The 22118-nt window shown below is 41.6% G+C and overlaps 1 protein-coding gene across 1 annotated transcript in view; it reads right to left on the bottom strand.

Moving 5' to 3' along the window:
• Positions 1-22118, bottom strand: part of ano2 (anoctamin 2) — a 173374-nt gene that overhangs the window by 10893 nt on the left and 140363 nt on the right. The window contains exons 19-23 of the mRNA XM_062981994.1: positions 19284-19432; positions 7754-7906; positions 7565-7617; positions 4615-4796; positions 82-187 (exon numbers count right to left, since the gene is read on the bottom strand). Coding sequence (XP_062838064.1) covers positions 82-187; positions 4615-4796; positions 7565-7617; positions 7754-7906; positions 19284-19432 — 643 coding nt within the window. The remainder of the gene's footprint in view (positions 1-81; positions 188-4614; positions 4797-7564; positions 7618-7753; positions 7907-19283; positions 19433-22118) is intronic.

The following is a 22118-nucleotide window of genomic DNA, read 5'->3' as shown; positions in this document are numbered from 1 at the left end:
AGAATTTATACATACTTCATGTTGCAGGCAGCAATACTTATATTTTATGCAGCAATAAAATAAAATAAAATATAAAAATACCTGAAAAATAATGACAAATGCCAAACGGGCAGCAAGAACAGACCAGTACTGCTTGGAAAATTCATATTGGTTTTCAGACCATGGTGGTTCCCTATAATCCTTGAACCTGTAAAATAAAATCACTGTAAAATTATACATTTGATAGCAGCATCTACTCTGCACAGATCTATAAATACCTTATTAGACAGTTCTCTGTCAGTTATGTCATTGGAGTAATTTATTTCTGACAAAAGTAGGTTTTGGGGACCGTCCTTCAAGATTGTTTAAAGACACAGAATTTTTAATACTGTCCATAAAATTTAACATTTAACAATTACATCAACATTTTGTAGGATTGCAGTGCTTTTCAGGTTACATTGGTGGGTTAAATATTTTGATTGACTACAGTTACAAATTCAAATCAGTAGCATGTTGTTAAAATAAATATATATCTTCTATTTGTTTCTAAAGAGTTAAAGAAGAAATATAATATTTCTGTCCTAGAAAGGCAATATATTATGTATATTTAAAGAGACTACGGCCTAGAACTTGGAGCAAGTGATTCAGATTGCAGCAAAAGACATGACAATAAAACATTATAAAGAACCTCCTGACAGTAATAGCTGTTTGACAGTGAAATATGATGTCTAGGAGTAGAGTTTTAAGCAGAGTCTGGATGGCCATCTTTTGGCAGTGCTTGGATTGTATGTTCCTGCATGTCAAAATAGGGTTGGACTGGATGGCCCTTGTGATCTTTTCTAACTCTATGATTCTATAAATTGGATATATCTGTCGTAGAAAGCCAATATATGAAATATATTAGAGTCTCACTTATCCAACACTCGCTTATCCAATGTTCTGGATTATCCAACGCATTTTTGTAGTCAATATTTTCAATACATCGTGATATTTTGGTGCTGAATTCGTAAATACAGTAATTACTACATAGCATTACTGCGTATTGAACTACTTTTTCTGTCAAATTTGTTGTATACATGATGTTTTGGTACTTAATTTGTAAAATCATAACCTAATTTGATGTTTAATAGGCTTTTCCTTAATCTCGCCTTATTATCCAACATATTCGCTTATCCAACATTCTGCCGGCTTGTTTACGTTGGATAAGTGAGACTCTACTGTATATATAAAGAAACTAGGACTTGGAGCAATGGGTTCAGATTGCAGGGGATCCCACCCAGGGCCGGCCCCACTCATGCGGCAGCTGACGCCGCCGCCTCGGGCGCAGGCCCGGGGGGGCGCCGTCAGGCTGGGCGGGAGGCGGGGCACCGCCCTGACGGTGCCCCGCCTCCCGCCCAGTGCGCCCTGGCCCGTCTGGCCTGCTAGAAAAGGCCAGACGGGCGAGCGGGAGTAGCGTGGGAGGCGGGGCCAGCTCTGACGCCGCTCCCCCCCCCCGCCCAGCGTGCCTTGGCCCTGCCTCCCACGCAGCGTGGGAGGCGGGGCCAAGGCACGCTGGGCGGGGGGGGGGGGAGCGGCGTCAGAGCTGGCCCCGCCTCCCACGCTACTCCCGCTCGCCCGTCTGGCCTTTTGTAGCAGGCCAGACTCAGCGGAGGTTTCTCCAGGCCGCGATTGCGGCCTGGAGGAACCTCCGCTAAGTCTGGCCTGCTACACAAGGCCAGACGGGCGAGCGGGGGTAACGTGGGAGGCGGGGCCAGCTCTGACGCCGCCCCCCCCGCCCAGCGTGCCCTGGCCCCGCCTCCCACGCTGCGTGGGAGGCAGGGCCAAGGCACGCTGGGCGGGGGGGGGGGGAGCGGCGTCAGAGCTGGCCCCGCCTCCCACGTTACCCCCGCTCGCCCGTCTGGCCTTGTGTAGCAGGCCAGACTTAGCGGAGGTTCCTCCAGGCCGCAATCGCGGCCTGGAGAAACCTCCGCTAAGTCTGGCCTGCTACACAAGGCCAGACGGGCGAGCGGGGGTAACGTGGGAGGCGGGGCCAGCTCTGACGCCGCCCCCCCGCCCAGCGTGCCCTGGCCCCGCCTCCCACGCTGCGTGGGAGGCGGGGCCAGGGCACGGGGGGCGGGGCCAACTCTGGCCCCGCCCCCTCACTATTCGCCCTGGCCCCGCCTCCCACGCAGCGTGGGAGGCGGGGCCAGGGCACGCTGGGCGGGGCCAGGGCGCCGGTGGCGGGGGCGCTTTTCAGCACCCCCGCTTTACATAAAAAAATATCTCCGGCCGGCCCTGATCCCACCTAAACATTAGGTCAAGCCAGTCACTTCAAGGATAACATCCATCCATCTTGCCCTTGGTCGGCGTCTCTTCCTTTTTCCTTCCATTTCCCCCAACATCATGATCTTCTCCAAGCTTTCCTGTCTTCTCAAGATGTGGCCAAAATACTTCATCTTTGCCTCTAATATTCTTCCCTCGAGTGAGCAGCCGGACATTATTTCCTGGACTATGGACTGGTTAGATCTTCTTGCAGTCCAAGGCACTCACAGGATTTTCCTCCAGCACCAAAGTTCAAAAGCATCTATCTTCCTTCGCTCAGCCTTCCTTATGGTCCAGCTCTCACATCCATAGGTTACTACAAAGAATACCATTGCTTTAACTATGCGGACCTTCGTTGCCAATGTGATGTCTCTGTTTTTCACTATTTTATCGAGGTTGGCCATTGCTCTCCTCCCAAGAAGTAAATGTCTTCTGATTTCCTGGCTGCAGTCTGCATCTGCAGTGATCTTCGCACCTAAAGTCTGTCACTGCCTCCACGTTTTCTCCTTCTATTTGCCAGTTATCAATCAGTCTGGTTGCCATAATCTTGGTTTTCTGGATGTTTAACTGCAACCCAGTTTTTGCACTTTCTTCTTTCACCTTGGTGATAAGGCTCCTCAGCTCCTCCTCACTTTCGGCCATCAGAGCGGTATCATCTGCATACCTAAGGTTGTTAATGTTTCTTCCAACAATTTTAACTCCAGCCTTGGATTCCTCAAGCCCCGCATGAAGCACGAAGCATGATGTGTTCTGTGTACAAGTTGAATAGGGAGGATGAAAGTATACAGCCCTGTCGTACTCCTTTCCCAATCTTGAACCAGTCTGTTGTTCCGTGGTCTGTTCTTACTGTGGCTATTTGGTCTTTATACAGATTTCTCAGGAGACAGACAAGGTGACTTGGTATCCCCATACCACCAAGAACATGTCACAGTTTAGTATGATCCACACAGTTGAAGGCTTTAGAATAATCAATAAAGCAGAAATAGATGTTTTTCTGAAACTCCCTAGCTTCCTCCATTATCCAGCAGATATTGGCAATTTGGTATCTCGTTTCTCTGCCTTTTCTAAACCCAGCTTGTACATCTGACAACTCTCACTTCATGTATTGCTGGAGTCTGCCTTGCAGGATCTTGAGCATTACCTTACTGGCATGTGAAATAAGTGCCACTGTACGGAAGTTTGAGCATTCTTTAGCGTTTCCCTTTTTTGGTACGGGGATATAAATTGATTTTTTCCAATCTGATGGCTATTCTTGTGTTTTCCATATTTGCTGGCATATGGCATGCATCACCTTCACAGCATCATCTTTCAAGATTTTAAACAACTCAGCTGGAATCCCGTCGTCTCCTGCTGCCTTGTTATTAGCAATGCTTTTTATGGCCCACTCAACCTCACTCCTCAGGATGTCTGGTTCTAATTCACTTACCACACCCTCAAAACTATCCTCTATATTATTATCCTTCCTATACAGATCTTCTGTATATTCTCGCCACCTTCTCTTGATCTTCAGCTTCTGTTAGGTCCTTGCCATCTTTGTTTTTGATCATGCCCATTTTTGTCTGAAATTTACCTCTGATGTTTCTGATTTTCTGGAAGAGGTCTCTTATCCTTCCTATTCTATTGTCTTCTTCCACTTCCATGCATTGCTTGTTTAAAAATAGTTCATTGTCTCTTCTAGCTAACCTCTGGAATTGTGCATTTAATTGGGCATATCTCCCCCTATCACTGTTTCCTATCGCCTTCCTTCCTTCTTTCTTGGGCTACTTCCAGTGTCTCAGCAGACAACCATCTTGCCTTCTTGATTTTCTTTTTCTTTGGGATGTACTTTGTTGCCGCCGCCTGAACAATGTTGTGAACTTCTGTCCATAGTTCTTCTGGGACTCTATTTATTAAATCTAGTCTCTGAAATCTATTCTTCACCTCCACTGCATATTTACTAGGAATATTTGTGAGATCATATCTAATTGGTCTGTGTATTTTCCCCATTCTCTTTAGTCTGATTCTAAATTGTGCGATAAGAAGTTCGTGATCTGAACTACAGTCAGCTCCAGGTCTTGTTTTCACTGACTGGATGGATGTCCGCCATGTTGGCTGCAAAGGATGTAGTCAATCTGATTTCGGTGTTGACCATCTGGTGAAGATCCCTGGGGAAGGTAATGGCAACCCACCCCAGTATTCTTGCCATGAAAACTAAATGGATCAGTACAACCAAATGGTACCCTACAATAAAAGCAGAAGTAGAAGCTGTTTTGGATTTCAACCTGGGAGATAGCCAGGGCATGTGTGTATGTGTGCATGATATTAATCAGTCAATGGTTGGTAATGCTGTTTCACCTGCAAAAGGAAACTTCCTGATGAAACTGCGAGTTTTCTGGCTGTGTTCCAGTCTTAAAATCACTAATATTGAAGTATGAGAGGGTGTGATTGATGAAGCCATGCATAGTTCCATTAAAGCTGTATGCATATTGATAGACAAGGCGTGGAATGAAATCAGAGGTGACAGAAATGACAAATGCCTGGGAGAAAAAAACAAAAACAAAACACACATTAACTTACAAATGTCTGTCACACCTTTGGAGTCACTTCATGGATGATGATAAGAGTTAGGCCGAATAGATTTCCAGCCATTCCTTGGTAAATAAGCAACATGAAGGCAGTGCCAGCTGAACCTTTAAACATTTTTGCTTCCAGAGCTATTTGGAAGACTATTCCTGCCATCACAAATCCTCCCCTTACAAAGCTAAGTATTGCATCTGTTTAATAAAAGTAGTTGTTTGAATAGCTGGTGGGTGAACGGGTCTGGTATTTGTTTATGGCTTTTTAAAAATAGATCTTGTATGGTGTTGTATTACCATTATTTAAGATGTATATATAATTCTTTATTATAAAGGGAGGGTTAATCAGTGAAGCAAGTGGGAACACTAATAGAAGGATGAACTCTGGGCCACTGAACAGAACTGAAATCCAATACATTTATCCTTAGCATATATTTTATCTGTTTCAGTTATTTCAAATAAAGTGCAAGGTGACATGTGCAAGTGCCCATGCTGCTTTTCTCCCAGCTCAGCAGCTGTCTTCCAGCTGTCTATTCCTTATACCAGAGGTAGGGATTTTTCTTTTTAGGGGTGGCTTCCTTGTTCATTTAACCCAGTGGTTCCCAACCATTTTTTGACCAGGGACCACTTAAACAGGGACCACTTTGACCAGGGACCACTCTCCAACATTAGTACCGAAAGGGTTACGAATCAGTTTTTGGTCAACTTTAGATTTGGTTATTTGGGGTGCTGATTCAGAAAATTGCATTGGATAGACCATATCAGCTCTAGTTTCTGATACAGAACATATGCCATCCAGTAGTTGCCATCTGCTTGCCCACAGAAAACAATATGTGATAATCTAGAGCTGTTGTGGTCTATCCAATGCAATGGTCAGCTCTGCAGAAAGGAGTGGAAATAAAATACAAAAATAAATAAATAAATAAAGACGAAGTTCGCAGACCAGATTTTCGTTTTCACAGCCCACTGCTCACAGGTTGAGAACCACTGGTTTAACCACTGCTATATTTCTTGCTGTTCTTTGAGAGAAACAGAGGAGACTACCAAGTCTCCTTCATCTCCTATATGCTTCATTCTCCTCCCTCCGTCCTTATTCTTCCTGTTTGGTAGCTTTTATATTTTTTGAGAGCATGCATCATAGTGCCTATTTTTGATATCTCAGTCTATCACATTGAACCATGGACTGCTGGACTGCAACCATAAAAGGCTGATAAACAAATTGTGAAATAAGGCCCATAGCCGGGCCGGGCTGTGGCGGGGGGCCGGGCTGTGGCGCAGGCTGCTGCGCAGCTGCAATAAATCACTCTGCCCATGAGGTCATGAGTTCTAGGCCAGCCCGTGGCAGGGTGAGCACCCGTCAATTAAAAATAAAAAATAGCCCCTGCTCGTTGCTGACCTAGCAACCCGAAAGATAGTTGCATCTATCAAGTAGGAAATAAGGTACCACTTATATAAAAAAGTGGGGAGGTAAGTTTAACTAATTTATGACCTGGAATGAGGAAGTGCCATCAGAGTGGATGATGAAGCAGCTGCTCCCCCCCTGTGGCCAGAATTGAACATCCCCTCAGGAGGTTAAATTGCCTCTGCGTCTGTCTGTCTCGGTCTCTGTTTGATGTGTTTATGTGCATTGAATGTTTGCCTTATGTGTGTATAATGTGATCCGCCCTGAGTCCCCTTCGGGTTGAGAAGGGCGGAATATAAATACTGTAAATAATTAATAAATAATAAATAGCTTAACAGTTTAAAGGCAATACACAAATATGGCGAAAATATCAGGGTTATGTATACAATAGAGGTGTGCAGTTTGGCCAAAAGGCATGCCATTTTGGGGTCCATTGTTGGCTGACCTCTTATTCTGTTTACCAAGAAGTTACTCGAATAGGGAGGAGTTTCATTCGGCAAAGATCAGACCCATTGACTACAAAGGCACAATCCCCAGCCATTTTAAGGCCTATCTGCATGAAACCAGTTTTAGACCCCATTTACAACTGCCAAGTTTCAAAACAATTCACCAATCTACTAATTTTTTAGAATTATTTTAAATTTTTACCATACCATTTTTTTAAAAATAAGACAAACGGCAAGAGAGGTTCTGGGAACTGTAGTCACTGGTTGTGTCCATTCTCAGAGCATGGACACAACCAGACTTTTTATTGGCTGATAAACACACAGAGAAACTTCAACTCCCATCATGCTCCGAGAGGAACTTTTCAATGCCTGCCCTATGCAAGTGCTGCTGGGAAAGCGAGTTCCCAGCTTCCTCTCTGGAGGAGAAGGGAACCTTCCAAGAAGAAATAGAGGACGCTGCTTCTTCTGGTGAGAGAATAAAGACGGGACAGATCCCTGTCTCAGATATATTGCAGACCTAACTCCTTCCTCTCCAGAACCGATAAAAACTGGCTCCCTTAATCTGTTTTACTTGGTTTTTCGGCTCTTTTCTCCCCATTCTGTTTTCAGAGATTATATAAAATGGCCCACTGAACACTACAAATCATTTTCATTCCAATCGATTCAGGCCCAAGCCCAGTATACAATCAACAATATTTAGTTTTAGCTAGGACACTCTTTATATACAACATGAACGCAACAATTTTACGCAAATTATGTAGTTAGGTTTGCATTCCATATAAAACCAAGAAATGAAACTCTTGACAGTTTAAATCAGATTGGCCTGACTGAATGAAATGTGTTATTTTTATTGCATAAATAAGCACAAATCCCATACTTACATTAATTATAACTGAAAATTTTCCAATGCCACTCAAAACGTTAAACCAAATCCCTGTAAGAGAAGATGAAATATCTCATTTCTAATCCAGTCCTGAGAGCTAACCAAATTTTGACTATCATTTTTTTCTTTTTCCATAAATTAACTCTTATTATTATTCAAAGTAAAATTTAAATTAAAAAAAACATACCTATATCTTTTGCTCTTACTGTATCAGGTCTTCTTAGTTCACTGACAAACTTTTTGGCATCAAGCCGAATTTCAATGACATTATTGAGCAAGGCAAACACTGGGGCCAGAGGAAAGGAAGCAACAAAGAGTGTGACGAAGCCAAACTGTATAACTAGAAGACAAAAAAATGCTCCTCAGATTGTTTGGTGAAGACTAAAAAGTTTATAGTTTTAAAAATAATCATATATGTTCCCACATATTTAATAAAAATTGAAATAATGGAATACACAGTACAGTGTGTGTGTGTGTGTGTGTGTGTGTGTGTGTGTGTGTGTGTGTATATACATTGATACTGCCTTGGTTGCCCTATTCTGTTGATCGTCCTAGATCCCTTGGTGTCATTTACCATAACCATTGACGTTTAGATCTATCTCAACAAGTTGTCCATGTTGGGGACTCAAGATTCTATAAAAGCCAATGCCATTCTAGACTGCATCATTAGAACTACATTGTCTACATTGAGGGAAGTAATAGTCAGACCTCACCTAAAATACTGTGTCCAGTTCTGAGCACCACAATTAAAAAAAATATTGACAAGCTGGAACGTGTCCAGAAAAGAGTGACCAAAATCATCAAATGTTTGGAAGCCAAGATCTATGAGGAATGGCTTAAGGAGCTGATTATGTTTAGATTGGATAAAAGAAGGCTGAGAGGGGACATAATACCCATGTTTAAATATTTGAAAGGATATCACATTGAGAAGGGGCAAACTTGTCTTCTGCTGCTCTAGAACCTAAAACACAAAGCAATGGGTTCAAATTGCAGGAAAAGAGATTCCACCTAAACTTTAGGAGTAACTTCTCGAAAGGAAGAGATGTTCAGCAGTGGAATATGCTGCCTCTGAGTATGGTGGAATCACCTTCTCTGGAAATATATAAGCAGAGGTGCGATGGCCATCCGTTGGGAGTGCTTTGATTGTGTGTTTCCACATGGCAGGGTGTTGGACTAGATTACCTTTGTGGTCTCTTCCAACTCTATGATTCTTTGATTCTATTTGCTCCATCACTTCATAATTAACTGAATGAATTAGAGAAAACTGGATGCTCAAATAATTCCATCCTAGCATTTATGACACTTGGCACTTTGTGAATCGATGGCAGCTAGTTTTATCTACTGATGTTTTTAAATTGTATTATTTTGATTTTATGTGTTGACAGGGACTGTTGTTATAATTTTATGTGACGTGTTTTATACTTAAGTATTTTTTTTACTTGCTGTATGTTATATGTGGAGCCCCGGTGGCGAAGTGTATTAAAGCACTGAGCTGCTGAACTTGTGGACCGAAAGGTGCCAGGTTCAAATCTTGGGAGTGGAATGAGCGCCCACTGTTAGCCCCAGCTCCTGCCAACCTAGCAGTTCGAAAACATGCCAATGTGAGTAGATCAATAGGTACTGCTCCAGTGGGAAGGTAAGGGTGCTCCATGCAGTCATGCTGGCCACATGACCTTGGAGGTGTCTATGGACAATGCTGGCTCTTTGGCTTAGAAATGGAGATGAGCAGAAACCCCCAGAGTCGGTCACGACTGGACTTAACGTCAGGGGAAACCTTTACCTTCACCTTAGAGAATGTGTAGAAATTAATTTTCATATGAGGGAAAAAACCTCTAAAAATTCAATGCCTGGTTTCTCATACAGTTCTCAGTAGCCTCCACGTGATGTCTTAAAAGTGCACTTTCAAATTCTGAGCCAATATGGAGATTACAGAAAAATGTGGCTCTCTCTTTAGTTGTGCCAATCTCCAAAATTAATCCCAGAAATCTTAGAGACCCTGAATTAATTCTACTCCTGTTTATATAGATGCAATTGTTTTTACTGTCTCCAGAAGGAAAAAGAATTAATTCTGTTATTTTGGCATTTCAAAGGGTTTCTAGTACAGTACTATATACTCTTTTTCATGCTCATTCAGACTACACAGAACAAAAATTAGGGCATGAATATTTTCATAGCAATTTAAGAGGAAGATCACTTCTGGAAAATGCCATACGAGATTGCTTGGAGGATAAGAGTCTTTGCCTTCAGCATATTTATTCGTTTTATTTATTACAGGAATTTCAATCTTGCCCTGTAAACACATTCCCAGGGCAAAGATTTTGTGCATACAGTGCTTAGGTTCACTATTTTTAAGTCTGTCTGTTTTATTTTAGTGTTCGCAGAGGAAGCGCCAACCAATCCTTGCTGCTGCTTGGTAGGAAGCTGCAACGATAGTATGAGCATTGGCCTTGTACAGTCTCTGGGGAATAGTGTTCCCATGATGACAAATGTAAACAAAGTTCAGCCAAAGCAAAATGTCTTAAAGCTTATAAAATCTGAAGATAAGATAATCTTATTATTCTACTATAGTTCATAGATTTTTATCTCACTAGGAATTTTACTCATGGTATTAAAGTGATTGAGCCCTGGTGGCGAAGTGTGTTAAAGCACTGAGCTGCTGAACTTGCAGACCGAAAGGTCCCAAGTTCAAATCCCGGGAGCAGAATGAGAGCCTACTGTTAGCTCCAGCTTCTGCCAACCTAGCAGTTCGAAAACATGCCAATGTGAGAAGATCAATAGGTACTAGGCTTGCTCAAATAATTCGATTTCCCCGTTACCCGTTATTAATTCGTTATTTTCGTTTGTTTTGAAGCAATATACGGCCTTGATTGTCCACACGTCTGGATATCGCGGTTTCGAATCGCAAGAGGCCGTTTTTTCTTATTTCGTCGTTTTTTTTGTTAGGAAAAAAAAGCTTTTGGAAATCACCCAAACTCCCACCATTCAGGCCCTTTCCTTTTGCCCCTCAGCAAAAGGGGCGTCACGGGCTCAGCCAATGGGAGGGGGCGAGGGGGAAGGAGGCCGAGGAGGAGGAGGAAGACGGAGGGGGGAAATGGCCGCCGCCGCCGCCGCCTCGCCTCAGCTCAGGCCTGGAGAGACCGAGAGAGACAGAGAGGGGCCCGGCGGTGAGGAGGAAGAGGCCCGGGATGCGAGGGGGTGTGGGCCAGGCCCGTCCTCGGCTGCTCCCGGGGAGGGAGGGAGGGAGGACTACGACTCCCAGGGGCCCAGATTCGCACCCTCCCTCCCCCCAATACAGGTCTCTCCATACCACGCTACATGAACTTGAATGGATACTGTGGTTGTGTTGTCGAAAGCTTTCATGGCCGGGATCACACTGTTGTGGTATGTATTCCGGGCTCTATGGCCATGTGCCAGAAGCATTCTCTCCTGACGTTTCACCCACATCTGTGGCAGACATAGAGGTTTTGACGTCTGTGCGAAGCTAGGCAAGTGGGGTTTATATATCTGTGGAAGGTCCAGGGTGGGAGAAAGAACTCTTGTCTGTGGGAGGCAAGTGTGAATGTTGCAATTGGTCACCTTGATTAGCATTGAATAGCCTTGCAGCTTCAAAGCCTGGCTGCTTCCTACCTGGGGGAATCCTTTGTTGGGAGGTATTAGCTGGCCCTGATTGTTTCCTGTCTGGAATTCCCATTTTCTGGGTGTTTCTGGGAAGGTAATGGCACTCCATGTAGTCATGCCGGCCACATGACCTTGGAGGTGTCTATGGACAACACTGGCTCTTGGGCTTAGAAATGGAGATGAGCACCAACCCCCAGAGTCAGACATGACTGAACTTAACGTCAAGGGATACCTTTACCTTTACCTATACACACACACACACACACACACACACATATGCAGGGACTATATATATATATACACAGTATATATCACACACACACCAATTTAACAAAGTTTCAGCCACAAAAACAAAGTTTCTGAAGTAGAACAATGACTTTCACAGTAAAGACAACCCAATTTAACAGGAAATAAGACTTTCAAACCAGGAACAGATTTCTGCAATTATTAAAAAATGGTTTATTATAAAAGCTATGAAAATTCTCCAAAAATCAGAGGATAAGGGAAACGTTCCAAATTTTGGTCAGCTATCAGTGTTAAATGTGTTCTACCACTGTACCAAGTTTGAAGAAGATCACTCAAAAAATGAGGGTGGGAGAGTCCTGTAAAGTCCTCTCCCTCTGTGCTGTTTTTGGGAATTGCGCATGTGCGTCCGCCATTAACGAATTAATTTTGAAAATAACAAATTTTCGTTAATTTCAAATTTTTTGGGGGGCAAAATTCGGAAATACCTTCAGAAACGAAACGCTGCCCCCTCTAGTTTTGAAACGAGTTTAGAATCAAATTTTTCGTGGATCGATCAAGCCTAATAGGTACCGCTCCGGCGGGAAGGTAATGCAGTCATGCCAGCCCACATGAAATTGGAGGTGTCTACGGACAACGCCGGCTCTTCGGCTTAGAAATGGAGATGAGCACCAACCCCCAGAGTCAGACATGACTGGATTTAACATCAGGGAACCTTTACCTTTAGATTTGGATTTGCAGCAGGGGAAATCTTTACCTTTACCTATTAAAGTGATTATATTTTGCCCTGTAGTATTGTTCAGCCTAAATGTTTTAATCCACACAAGATCTACGGTCCAATTTATACTGACCATATTATGTAGTTTAACTGCGTTGAACTGAAATATATGAGTCTTCCCTTAACGGGGCCCATATAATGCAGTGTAGCAATCACATTAGCCTGGTGCATCCATACAATGTACACAGACTTATGTGATTGAACCCAGGGTAAGAGACTTTATCCGGCTTGATCCTGAGCACTTGGAAAGGTTTGTGATTTTAATGTTTAACTTAATATGTTTTAACTCTATGTTTTAAAGTTAATGTTATTGTGTTTTTATGATTTAGTCGATAGTTGTATTTTATTATTTTTGTGTAGGCATTGAATTTTGTCATAATATGTTTGGAAACTGCTTTGAGTCACCCATCAGGGTGAGAAAAGCAGTGTACAAGTGAAGTAAATAAATAATAAATAAATAAATCCTGAATCCTTGGGACAGAGGGGATTACCATCCTGGGTTGTGGGATCCAGCATAGCATTCCCACAGCCATACTGTACTCTCCAGGCTCAGGCAGCCCAGGAAGGTGGAATGGCACTGCCTTCCTGCCCCCCTCCCGGCACCACCATTTTCTCCATCCAAGGATAAAAAATCCTTTCTTACCAGCACTGCCTTATCTGTACTTTTTAATTTTCCTCATTAAGGCAGCAAAGGAACTTTGGAGGAAAGGAGGGGCTCACTCCACTCATTTGGGGGCAGGGATGTGGGTGCTGGCTGGGTGGGGAACTTGCCAAACTGATTTTGGCATGGCTGAATTGTTGGCCTGGCATCCTGCCATGGAGGTAGCTTCGGCCAGCCTTGTGTGGCCTCCATGCAGCTTGGAACTGGCATTTTAATGTCAGTTCAGAGCCACATTTCACACCTAAGTGGTTAGGGTCCCATATGATGCAATGTTAAACTGCATTGTGTGGCTTATGACATACAAATTGTTATTTTACTATTCTTAACTTTGGTTTCTTGGTAGGAAAAATGTGCTATTTTATTCCAGATATTGATTATACAAAATGAAATGCCACATTGAACTGCAGTATATAAGTCTACACTGACCATGCTGCTCAGTTGTTTAGTTGTCTCCGACTCTTCGTGACCGCATGGACCCGTCCACGCCAGAGCTCCCTGTCGGCTGTCACCGCCCCCAGTTCCTTCAAGGTCAAACCAGTCATTTCAAGGATACCATCCATCCATCTTGCCCTTGGTCGGCCTCTCTTCCTTTTTCCTTCCATTTTCCCTAGCATCGTGATCTTTTCCAAGCTTTCCTGTCTCCTCATGATGTGGCCAAAATACTTCAGCTTTGCCTCTAATATCCTTCCGTCCAGTGAGCAGTCCGGCATTATTTCCTGGAAGATGGACTGGTTGGATCTTCTTGCAGTTCAAGGCACTCTCAGGATTTTCCTACAGAACCAGAGTTCAAAAGCGTTTATCTTCCTTCTCTCAGCCTTCCTTATGGTCCAGCTCTCGCATCCATAGGTTACTATGGGGAATACTATTGCTTTGACTATGCGGACCTTGGTTGCCAGTGTGATGTCTCTGCTCTTCTCTATTTTATCGAGGTTGGCCATTGCTCTCCTCCCAAGAAGTAAACGTCTTCTGATTTCCTGGCTGCAGTCTGCATCTGCAGTGATCTACACGCCTAGAAATATAAAGTCTGTCACTGCCTCCACGTTTTCTCCTTCTATTTGCCAGTTATCAATAGGTGTAGTTGCCATGATCTTGGTTTTCTTGATGTTTAACTACAACCCAGCTTTTGCACTTTCGTCTTTCACCTTGGTGATAAGGCTCCTCAGCTCTTCCTCGCTTTCGGCCATCAGAGTGGTATCATCTGCATACCTAAGGTTGTTATTGTTTCTTCCAGCAATTTTAACTCCGGCCTTGGATTCCTCAAGCCCCGCATGTCGCATGATGTGTTCTGCTTACAAGTTGAATAGGGAGGGTGAAAGTATGAAGCTCTGCCGTACTCCTTTCCCAATCCTGAACTAGTCTGTTGTTCCGTGATCTGTTCTTACTGTGGCTACTTGGTCTTTATACAGATTTCTCAGGAGACAGACAAGGTGACTTGGTATCCCCATGCCACCAAGAACATGCCATAGTTTATTATGATCCACACAGTCGAAGGCTTTAGAATACTCAATAAAGCAGAAGTAGAAGTCTTCTGACCATAAAAGGCAGTAAAGACAGTGTAGATCAGACCTGCACAACATGCGGCCCAGGAGCTGGATGCAGACCTCCCAAGGATTTGGTGTGGTCCACAAATGCTCTGAGCCTAAGGACCTCATCAGATGGCTGGCGGCAGCTGGAGACATCTGGTAGTGGTGCTCCTCTTAAGGGTGAGGCATGGAGACCCTCACCTCGCTCCGTCTCACATTGCCAGCCTGCTGGTGATCACATGGGGGCAGCGAGGAGCGCATGTAGTGCTTGCGACTTCTCCCCATGGAGCTGTCAACACGGAAGGCTTCCCATGTTGCCAGATCCAAGCCTGTGGTAGACTGCTGGATGACCTCCATACTATAGGGGAAGCATATTAATTAGTTTAGAAGCTAGATGGCCATCTGTCCGTAGAGTTTTGATGGTGCTCTTCTACCCGGAAGAAGGGGATGGACTAGATCATTGGGGGTTCCTTCCAACTCAAGGATTCTATGAAAATGCAGAATTGGTTAATATTGATTTCTGTTGGTTAATATGAGAGACATTCAATGAGATAGCTGTTGTGGTTTAAAAATGTTTTTGTCAAACTTTTAAAAAATCTTTAAAATCAGTAGATGTCTGAATATTTCTCAAAGTTGGGAGGAATGATCTCCTGTTATTTCCTGTCATTGTATAAAAATTCAAGGAGATAGCTCTTGTAGTTTTGGTTTTTAAAAATGTTGTTTATAAAACCTTTGAAAATTCCCCCAAAATACGTGGATTAATGAAATGTTCTGAAAATTGATGGGCTAAAAGTGATAAATATCTTCTACGACTGTAGAAAATTTCACCCCAATAGCTTTAAAAATGAGGGAGAAAGTTTCCCCAATGATAGTAAGTTATGTGCAATTACTGTAACAAAATAGTAATAAAATTTTATTACTCTCATTACAGTAACAAATTTATCACTAACTATACTTTAGCAACGAAATGCCAGTGCCCCACAGTTTTATAATGACTTCTGAATAATTTGTTTTATGAATCACACATCCCTACTTACTAGTCCCTTTCTGTATGCACTGAAGTTACCAAACTAACCTGTGACACAAGGATCACCATTAATAGATCCAGGCAGGATGCTGGAAGTGCTGGGTTAAGTTGGAAATGCAGCCTGGGGAGGTTGTTGGACTCAGGTTGGAATAGTGGGGAGTGGGGATGAAATTTTAAGGGGTTGTGCTGAGTGCAGAGGTAAAGGCAATTTCACACTAATGCCATGGCCAGAATCTCCAGTTCTGGATTCTAGTGCAATTATATTTGCTACAAAATATATTTGTGCTTCTGGTATTTACAATTATACCTTTTTAAAATGAGGGTAGTATGCATGATGGTTTCCTTGTGTGATGGGGATGTAGCAGACAATTGGAAGTGAGCACATGGCCACCTAGGCTAACTCCCAGCAAATGCAGAAATTCATCACAAAAGTGGGCATCAAATTGATAGGACTTCATTCTAGATATAGTGCTCTTTTGCTTAAGAAATATCTTTTTTAAAATATTTTTATTGAATGTGCTTATACATAAAAAAGATGAGAACAATATCGTGTATAAGAAAGGTAGGAAATGAGAGGAAAAAAGCAAAAGGAGAAAACCAAATGTAAGAGAATATATATATATATATAGAGCAAAAACTTAAGAGAAAGAAAAAAAAGAAAAAGAAAAAGGTAATAAAAATAGAAATAGTGATGAAAAATAAAAATTAAAAGTTGGTTGTACTTCCTGACTTTTCTTCAGGGTAACAAAGTTTTCTTTATGTTGTATAGTTTATTAACTCTCTTTCTCTATGTTGTTGTGAAAATATTTTCTTGTTTGATAAAGTTAGTCAGTAAAGTCCAATCTGTTCTTTCTTTTGGTTTACTATAATGATTCTTCAAGTGGCAAGTTAAATTGTCCATATTCTTTATATCCATGATTATTAATATAAATTCTTCCTTGGTTGGCATCTCTTCCATTTCTTCCATTTTTTTGCATACACGATTCTTGCTGCTGTTGCAAAGTAATTAAACAGGATTTCTTGGTTCTTATCAAAGTTCATATCTGTCATAACTAATTAAAAATATCCCGGTTTCATCTGAAAGTTGTTTTTAAAATGTTTTTGTATTGTTCCATGAATTGTTTTCCAATAGTCTTTTGCGATTTTGCATCCCCACCACATGTGGTAAAAAGTGCCCACCTGTTTATCATACTTCCAACATTGGTCTTTTATATTTTTGTAACACTTTGCCAATTTTTCAGGAGTTAAGTACCACTGGTACATCATCTTATACCAATTTTCTTGGAGATCGTAAGAATAAGTAAGTTTCAATTTATAATTCCACATCTTCTCCCAATCTTCCATTTTTATCGGATGTTTCAGGTAGATTGATCATTTTGTCATGCAGTCCTTAACTTGTTCCAATTCTGTGGCCCATTGTAGCAAGATTTTATACATTTTTGTAATTACTTTCTTCTCAGTGATTAATATATTGTCCCATATTGTGTATTTATCTGAGAAGCCATTCTTTTTGTCTTTATTGTAATACTATTGGATCTTGACAATCTGGAATATGTCCAGGGTTTTGTACAGTGTTCCTACTATCTTTTAATGATGATGATGATGATGATGATGATGATGATATACTTTATTTATACCGTGTTTCCCCGAAAATAAGACAGTGTCTTATATTAATTTTTGCTCCAAAAGATGCTCTAGGTCTTATTTTCAGGGGATGTCTTTTTTCTCCATGAAGAAGAATTCACATTTATTGTTGAACAAAAAAAATGAACATTTATTATATACTGTACAGTAGTTGTCATCATAAACTAGCATAACCAGACAAACTGTGAATCCTATGAAGAATTTCTTGTTACTACAAATATTTCCATGTACAACATTTTATGGTACGTACATTTACCGATCCTGCAGGCTCTGGTGTTCTGTTTGGCGGGTATGCTCCCAAACAAAAACTTTGCTAGGTCTTACTTTCGGGGGAGGCCTTATATTTAACAATTCAGCAAAACCTCTATTAGGTCTTATTTTCTGAGGATGTCTTATTTTAGGGGAAACAGGGTATTATGCTCTATCTCCCTGAGGGGACTCAGAACGGATTGCAGGGTACATATATGGCAAACATTCAATGCCGTTATACAATAGACAGCAAAGACAAACAGTACATAAACAGAGCTAAGGCTTCCCTCTTTTTCATCTCCGGCATCTGGAGGCTGTGCTCGACTCGGCCATGAGGAGGTGCTGTTGTTTCATTTCATTTTTCCACGCCAAGGAGCCTGTTGTCCATGGATTGAATTGCCGGCATGTTTTCAAGGGCACCCTTTATCTCCCCACGAAAGCGGTACCTATTTATTTACTCACATTGCTGTAAACACAAGCTAGAGTTGACGGCGGGAGCTCAGCTGTGGCTTGAACCGCCAACCGTCCAATCAGCAAGATCTTCTGTAGCTGGTGGTTTAACCCACTTTGCCACCATGCCCCCCTGTTTTGGGCTGCAATCTCTTGTTCTGTTTTCACCACTTGGTCTTTTCCTTTTATGAAAATACCAAGGCAAAAACATTGTAGGATACATGGCTTTCTCTCTGTCATCCATTTTGCTGTATTCTCTGATAGTTAAATTATTCTATCCTTTCATCTTCCTCAGAATGTAATACTATTTTGTTGATTTTTGTTGATTTGCAGCATATGTCTTCACCTTACCTCAGGTGTTTTCAACCTTTTTCATTGAAATTGCTTGCAAATGTATCTTTACTATCTTCCTTTTAAGAAACCCCATCCATCTTTTTGTTTAGTATTTCTGTCTAGGAGATCTTGCCCAAGATATCCTTATGCTTATCAGAGAAGGAGATTCTTCCATATCTGAGGCAGCATAATCCATAACAGTTCTTATCAAGTTAAACATACTCAGTTCCCTAAGCCTATAACCATGGCTTTTCATAGAGACAACCAGAGTACCCACTGCAGATTTTGATAAATTGAATAGTCTGAGTAAGCAAAATGCATAAGTTGCACTTTTAATTTTTTTAAAAAATATTTCATTTGTATAATCAGGTTAAGGAGAGTTGTAAGTAAATATATACTTTATTGCCATTCTTTCTAATTCTTTAATATTCCTTTTTCCGTATTAACTTTCTTTTCTCATTTTTTGTTATAAATAAAAAATGTAAAAAAAAAAGAGACTTGGAAAAATGGAAAAGTTAAATTGATCTTTTATGGGAATAACTGCAGTGGTAAAAACAAATGTGTTGCCAAAACTTCTGTTCCACTTTCAAAGAATCCCTATAATAAAAATGGAATACTTTTCATTCAATGCCAGAAAGAAATCTCCAGATTTATCTGGCAGGTAAAGAAGCCTACAATAATGTTTGATGCTAAGAAAGAAACCATTAGAAGAGGCATTGGGCAGATCTGGCTGAGGACAACTAACCGCAGCTCAGGGAGGCCGTGAAGAGGTTGCAGTTATCAGGGTGTAACAAAAAGCAAAATTTTATCTCTAAGATCCCATCTATACTGACAGTATAATGCGACTTTGAGACGACTTGAAACTGTGGTGGCCATAAAATACACACTGCCAATGCGCACCGCAGCATGGATTACAATGGAAACAATACATTTTTTAAAGTTGCAGGAAAATCCTAGCTAAGCCACAAAATGTACTGCACAAAGTTGCTTAAACAGAGCAAGTTCCTTATTACTATAATCATCTGGGTCTTTATGCATACTAGTAGTAATTTAAAAAATTCTGGCATTCATTCTCCAATAGTAAAACTCAATGATCTATTAACATATGCTTTACCAAAAAAAGTATTCATAGCTTTTGAGAAAAATATCAGTTTGGTCCCAGCATATGGAAAGGATATTGAAAGACCTTACTCATCTCCATATATTCTGGAGTCAGCCCAGTGAAAGGTTCCAAGACATAGTCCAGTTCCCATTGCTGAGGTCGCTTAGAAAGATTCAGATCACTTTGTTTTGTACCAGATCTCTCATCCTTCAGTTTACGAAACAGTTTCTTTAATTTACTGTGGAATTAAAAGAAAAGGCAATTAATATGATTGGAAAATTACATGCTTTTGGGGGGAAAAAAATCTCATTGCTACAGAACTTTCACTTTACTCTTTGAACCATCAGAGAGCTCAGCTTATCTATACTGCAGATTTCAAGAAATTTTAAATTAGTAAAGGTAAAGGTTTCCCTTTGACATTAAGTCTAGTTGTGTCAGACTCTGGGGGTTGGTGCTCATCTCCATTTCCAACACTAAGAGTCGGCATTGTCCATAGACGTCTCCAAGGTCATGTGGTTGGCATGACTGCATGGAGTGCCTATCTGCAGTCATTTGTCTGTTCACACACATATAAAAATGACTTTGAATGTTATTGTGCACACACAGAATCATAGAATCATAAAATTATAGAAATGGAAGTAGCCTCGGGGACCATTACGTTCAAGCCAATTGTTCAGTGCAGGATCCCCAGCTAATGCATCCCCATCAGTGAGCGGTCCAGCTTTCTTTTGAAGATATGCTGAGAAGACATCACCACCTCTCTAGGCAATTGGTTCCATTACTGAAATGCTGTTACTGCCAAGAGTTTCATCTAATGTTCTTTAAAAATCTACTTCTCTGAATGTAAAACCATTAGATCTGGTTTTATCCTCTGGGTCAGCAAAGAACTGGGCTGACTCCTCCTCTCTGTGACAACTCTTGAGGTGTTGAAAGAGTGCAGTCATGTGACCACTCAGCCTTGTCTTCACCAACCTGACCATGCCCAGCTTCTTCAACCTTTACTCGGGTTTTATTCTCATTACAGTAGAGTCTCACTTATTCAACATAAACAGGCCGGCAGAACGTTGGATAAGCGAATATGTTGGATAATAAGGAGAGATTAAGGAGAAGCCTGTTAAACATCAAATTAGGTTATGATTTTACAAATTAAGCACCAAAACATCATGTTATACAACCAATTTGGCAGAAAAAGTAGTTCAATATGCAGTAATGCTAAGTAGTAATTACTGTGTTTACAAATTTAGCACCAAAACATCACGACATATTGAAAACATTGACTACAAAAATGCGTTGGATACTCCAGAACATTGGATAAGCGAGTGTTGGATAAGTGAGACTCTACTGTAATTGCAGAGGCAACTAACATTCTTTATTGTTGTTAGTTCTCAGTATGATAAGACAGAGGGTCTTAATCTGTGGACACAGCATGGTCCACTTGACAGGGTAGAGGGGAAGGTCTGAGGCATCTGTATGTGCACTTAACTAGGATTGAGCTAAGTTTCCATTGTGGAATAGCTGGAGAGTGTTGGGAATCATCCTGGACTACTCAAGTCTAGATGTAGTTAGATAGATGATAGAGTTAGATTTAGGGAATCCTTTCCTTGTTTCCAAAGCATGCCTAGACAAGCTTTACTGTGTTTCACCCTATCCTGTTTACGTCACATCCCTTACTTTGAAGTTAGTAGAAATGTGAATCTTTAGGGACATTAACTTCCCATTGGTAAGAATGTCTTGGCCCCAATAAACTGGACCATGAGGTTGGAACCATTTTGGCTCTCTCTTCTCCCTTTGTTTTCAAGCTAACAACACGTCCTGCCATCTCTCCTGGCAAGATGTAACTATTTAGATGTTTGTTATTTTTCCTTTCTTATTTTTCCTTAGAAACCAGTCTAGAGCAGACTAGACAGCTCCCAAGCCTTTCTATCTATAATTGAGTTCTTTTTACCTGAATAAATACTTTTTGAACTTTTATTGAGACTCTGCAGTCTATTGCAATCCTAAATGGTCAAAGGCTTCTCTTTGCTCGCCCCGTGTAAGTAACTGCTGCATTTGAAAGCTTTGCTTTTGCTACTCTGCTGATTTTTTGTGGAATCTCCCCCAGAGAGGGTTAAATTGAGTCTAACCACTCAGAGATTACCATAACAGAGAGAAGAGGCTTCTGGTGAAATGGATTGCTGCTTCTGCTGTTTGAGGAGCATGTGGGGCCTCCTCTAGATGTGTTGGCCACCCATCTGGGAGGGAATGACCTGGGATTATTGATGGGAAAGATTTTGATATTGCAAATACCATATGACTTCCATTTTATGCTAAAACAGTGACCTGGGGAGTTTTCTGTCAAAGCCATTATATCTGGCTAGGTGGGGGAAAGGGACTACGAGAGAGGGGGAGAGAATTAGAGTTGGTGTACACTATGGCATCCCCTCCCTTTGGAGGTAAAGAGTGGGGCCTTTGGAATAGCCTATCTAGGGTTTGGGGCTTGAGGGGCCGTGAAGAGGCTGCTCTTGGCCTTAGGCTGGGTGCTTCCTCTCTCTTATAAAGTCCTGGAAATTGTGAGGGTGTGCCCCTAGGTGGGCCAGTAAAACACTGGCTGGGTGAACAATCCATGGACTTGGATTGTGCTTAGGGTCGGGTGTTTGATCCAAGGATAATGTGAGGAGGTGGTCACAAGGTGACATCTGTCCCTTGACTAAGGCCCACATCAGGTTGCTGCCCGCTCCCATCCAGCTTAGCCAATGTACTAGAATTAAATAAATTCATAGGTATAAGTCAATAAAATGGCCCTTATTTCATCCAAGACCTTGTATCTGGCCTCTTTATTTCACGGCTGGTATTCCAATAAAATAGGTCTGTGTTTTGCCAACATTTTCAGCAGTTAGAACTACAATAACTAAAAAGAATAAACTCTCAGTGAAATTTCCATTCCC

Source organism: Anolis carolinensis, chromosome 5 (genome assembly GCF_035594765.1).
Source record: "Anolis carolinensis isolate JA03-04 chromosome 5, rAnoCar3.1.pri, whole genome shotgun sequence".
NCBI classification, from domain to species: Eukaryota; Metazoa; Chordata; class Lepidosauria; order Squamata; family Dactyloidae; genus Anolis; species Anolis carolinensis.
Note: the sequence above shows the minus strand (reverse complement) of the source record. Positions and strands in the feature narration are given on the sequence as shown.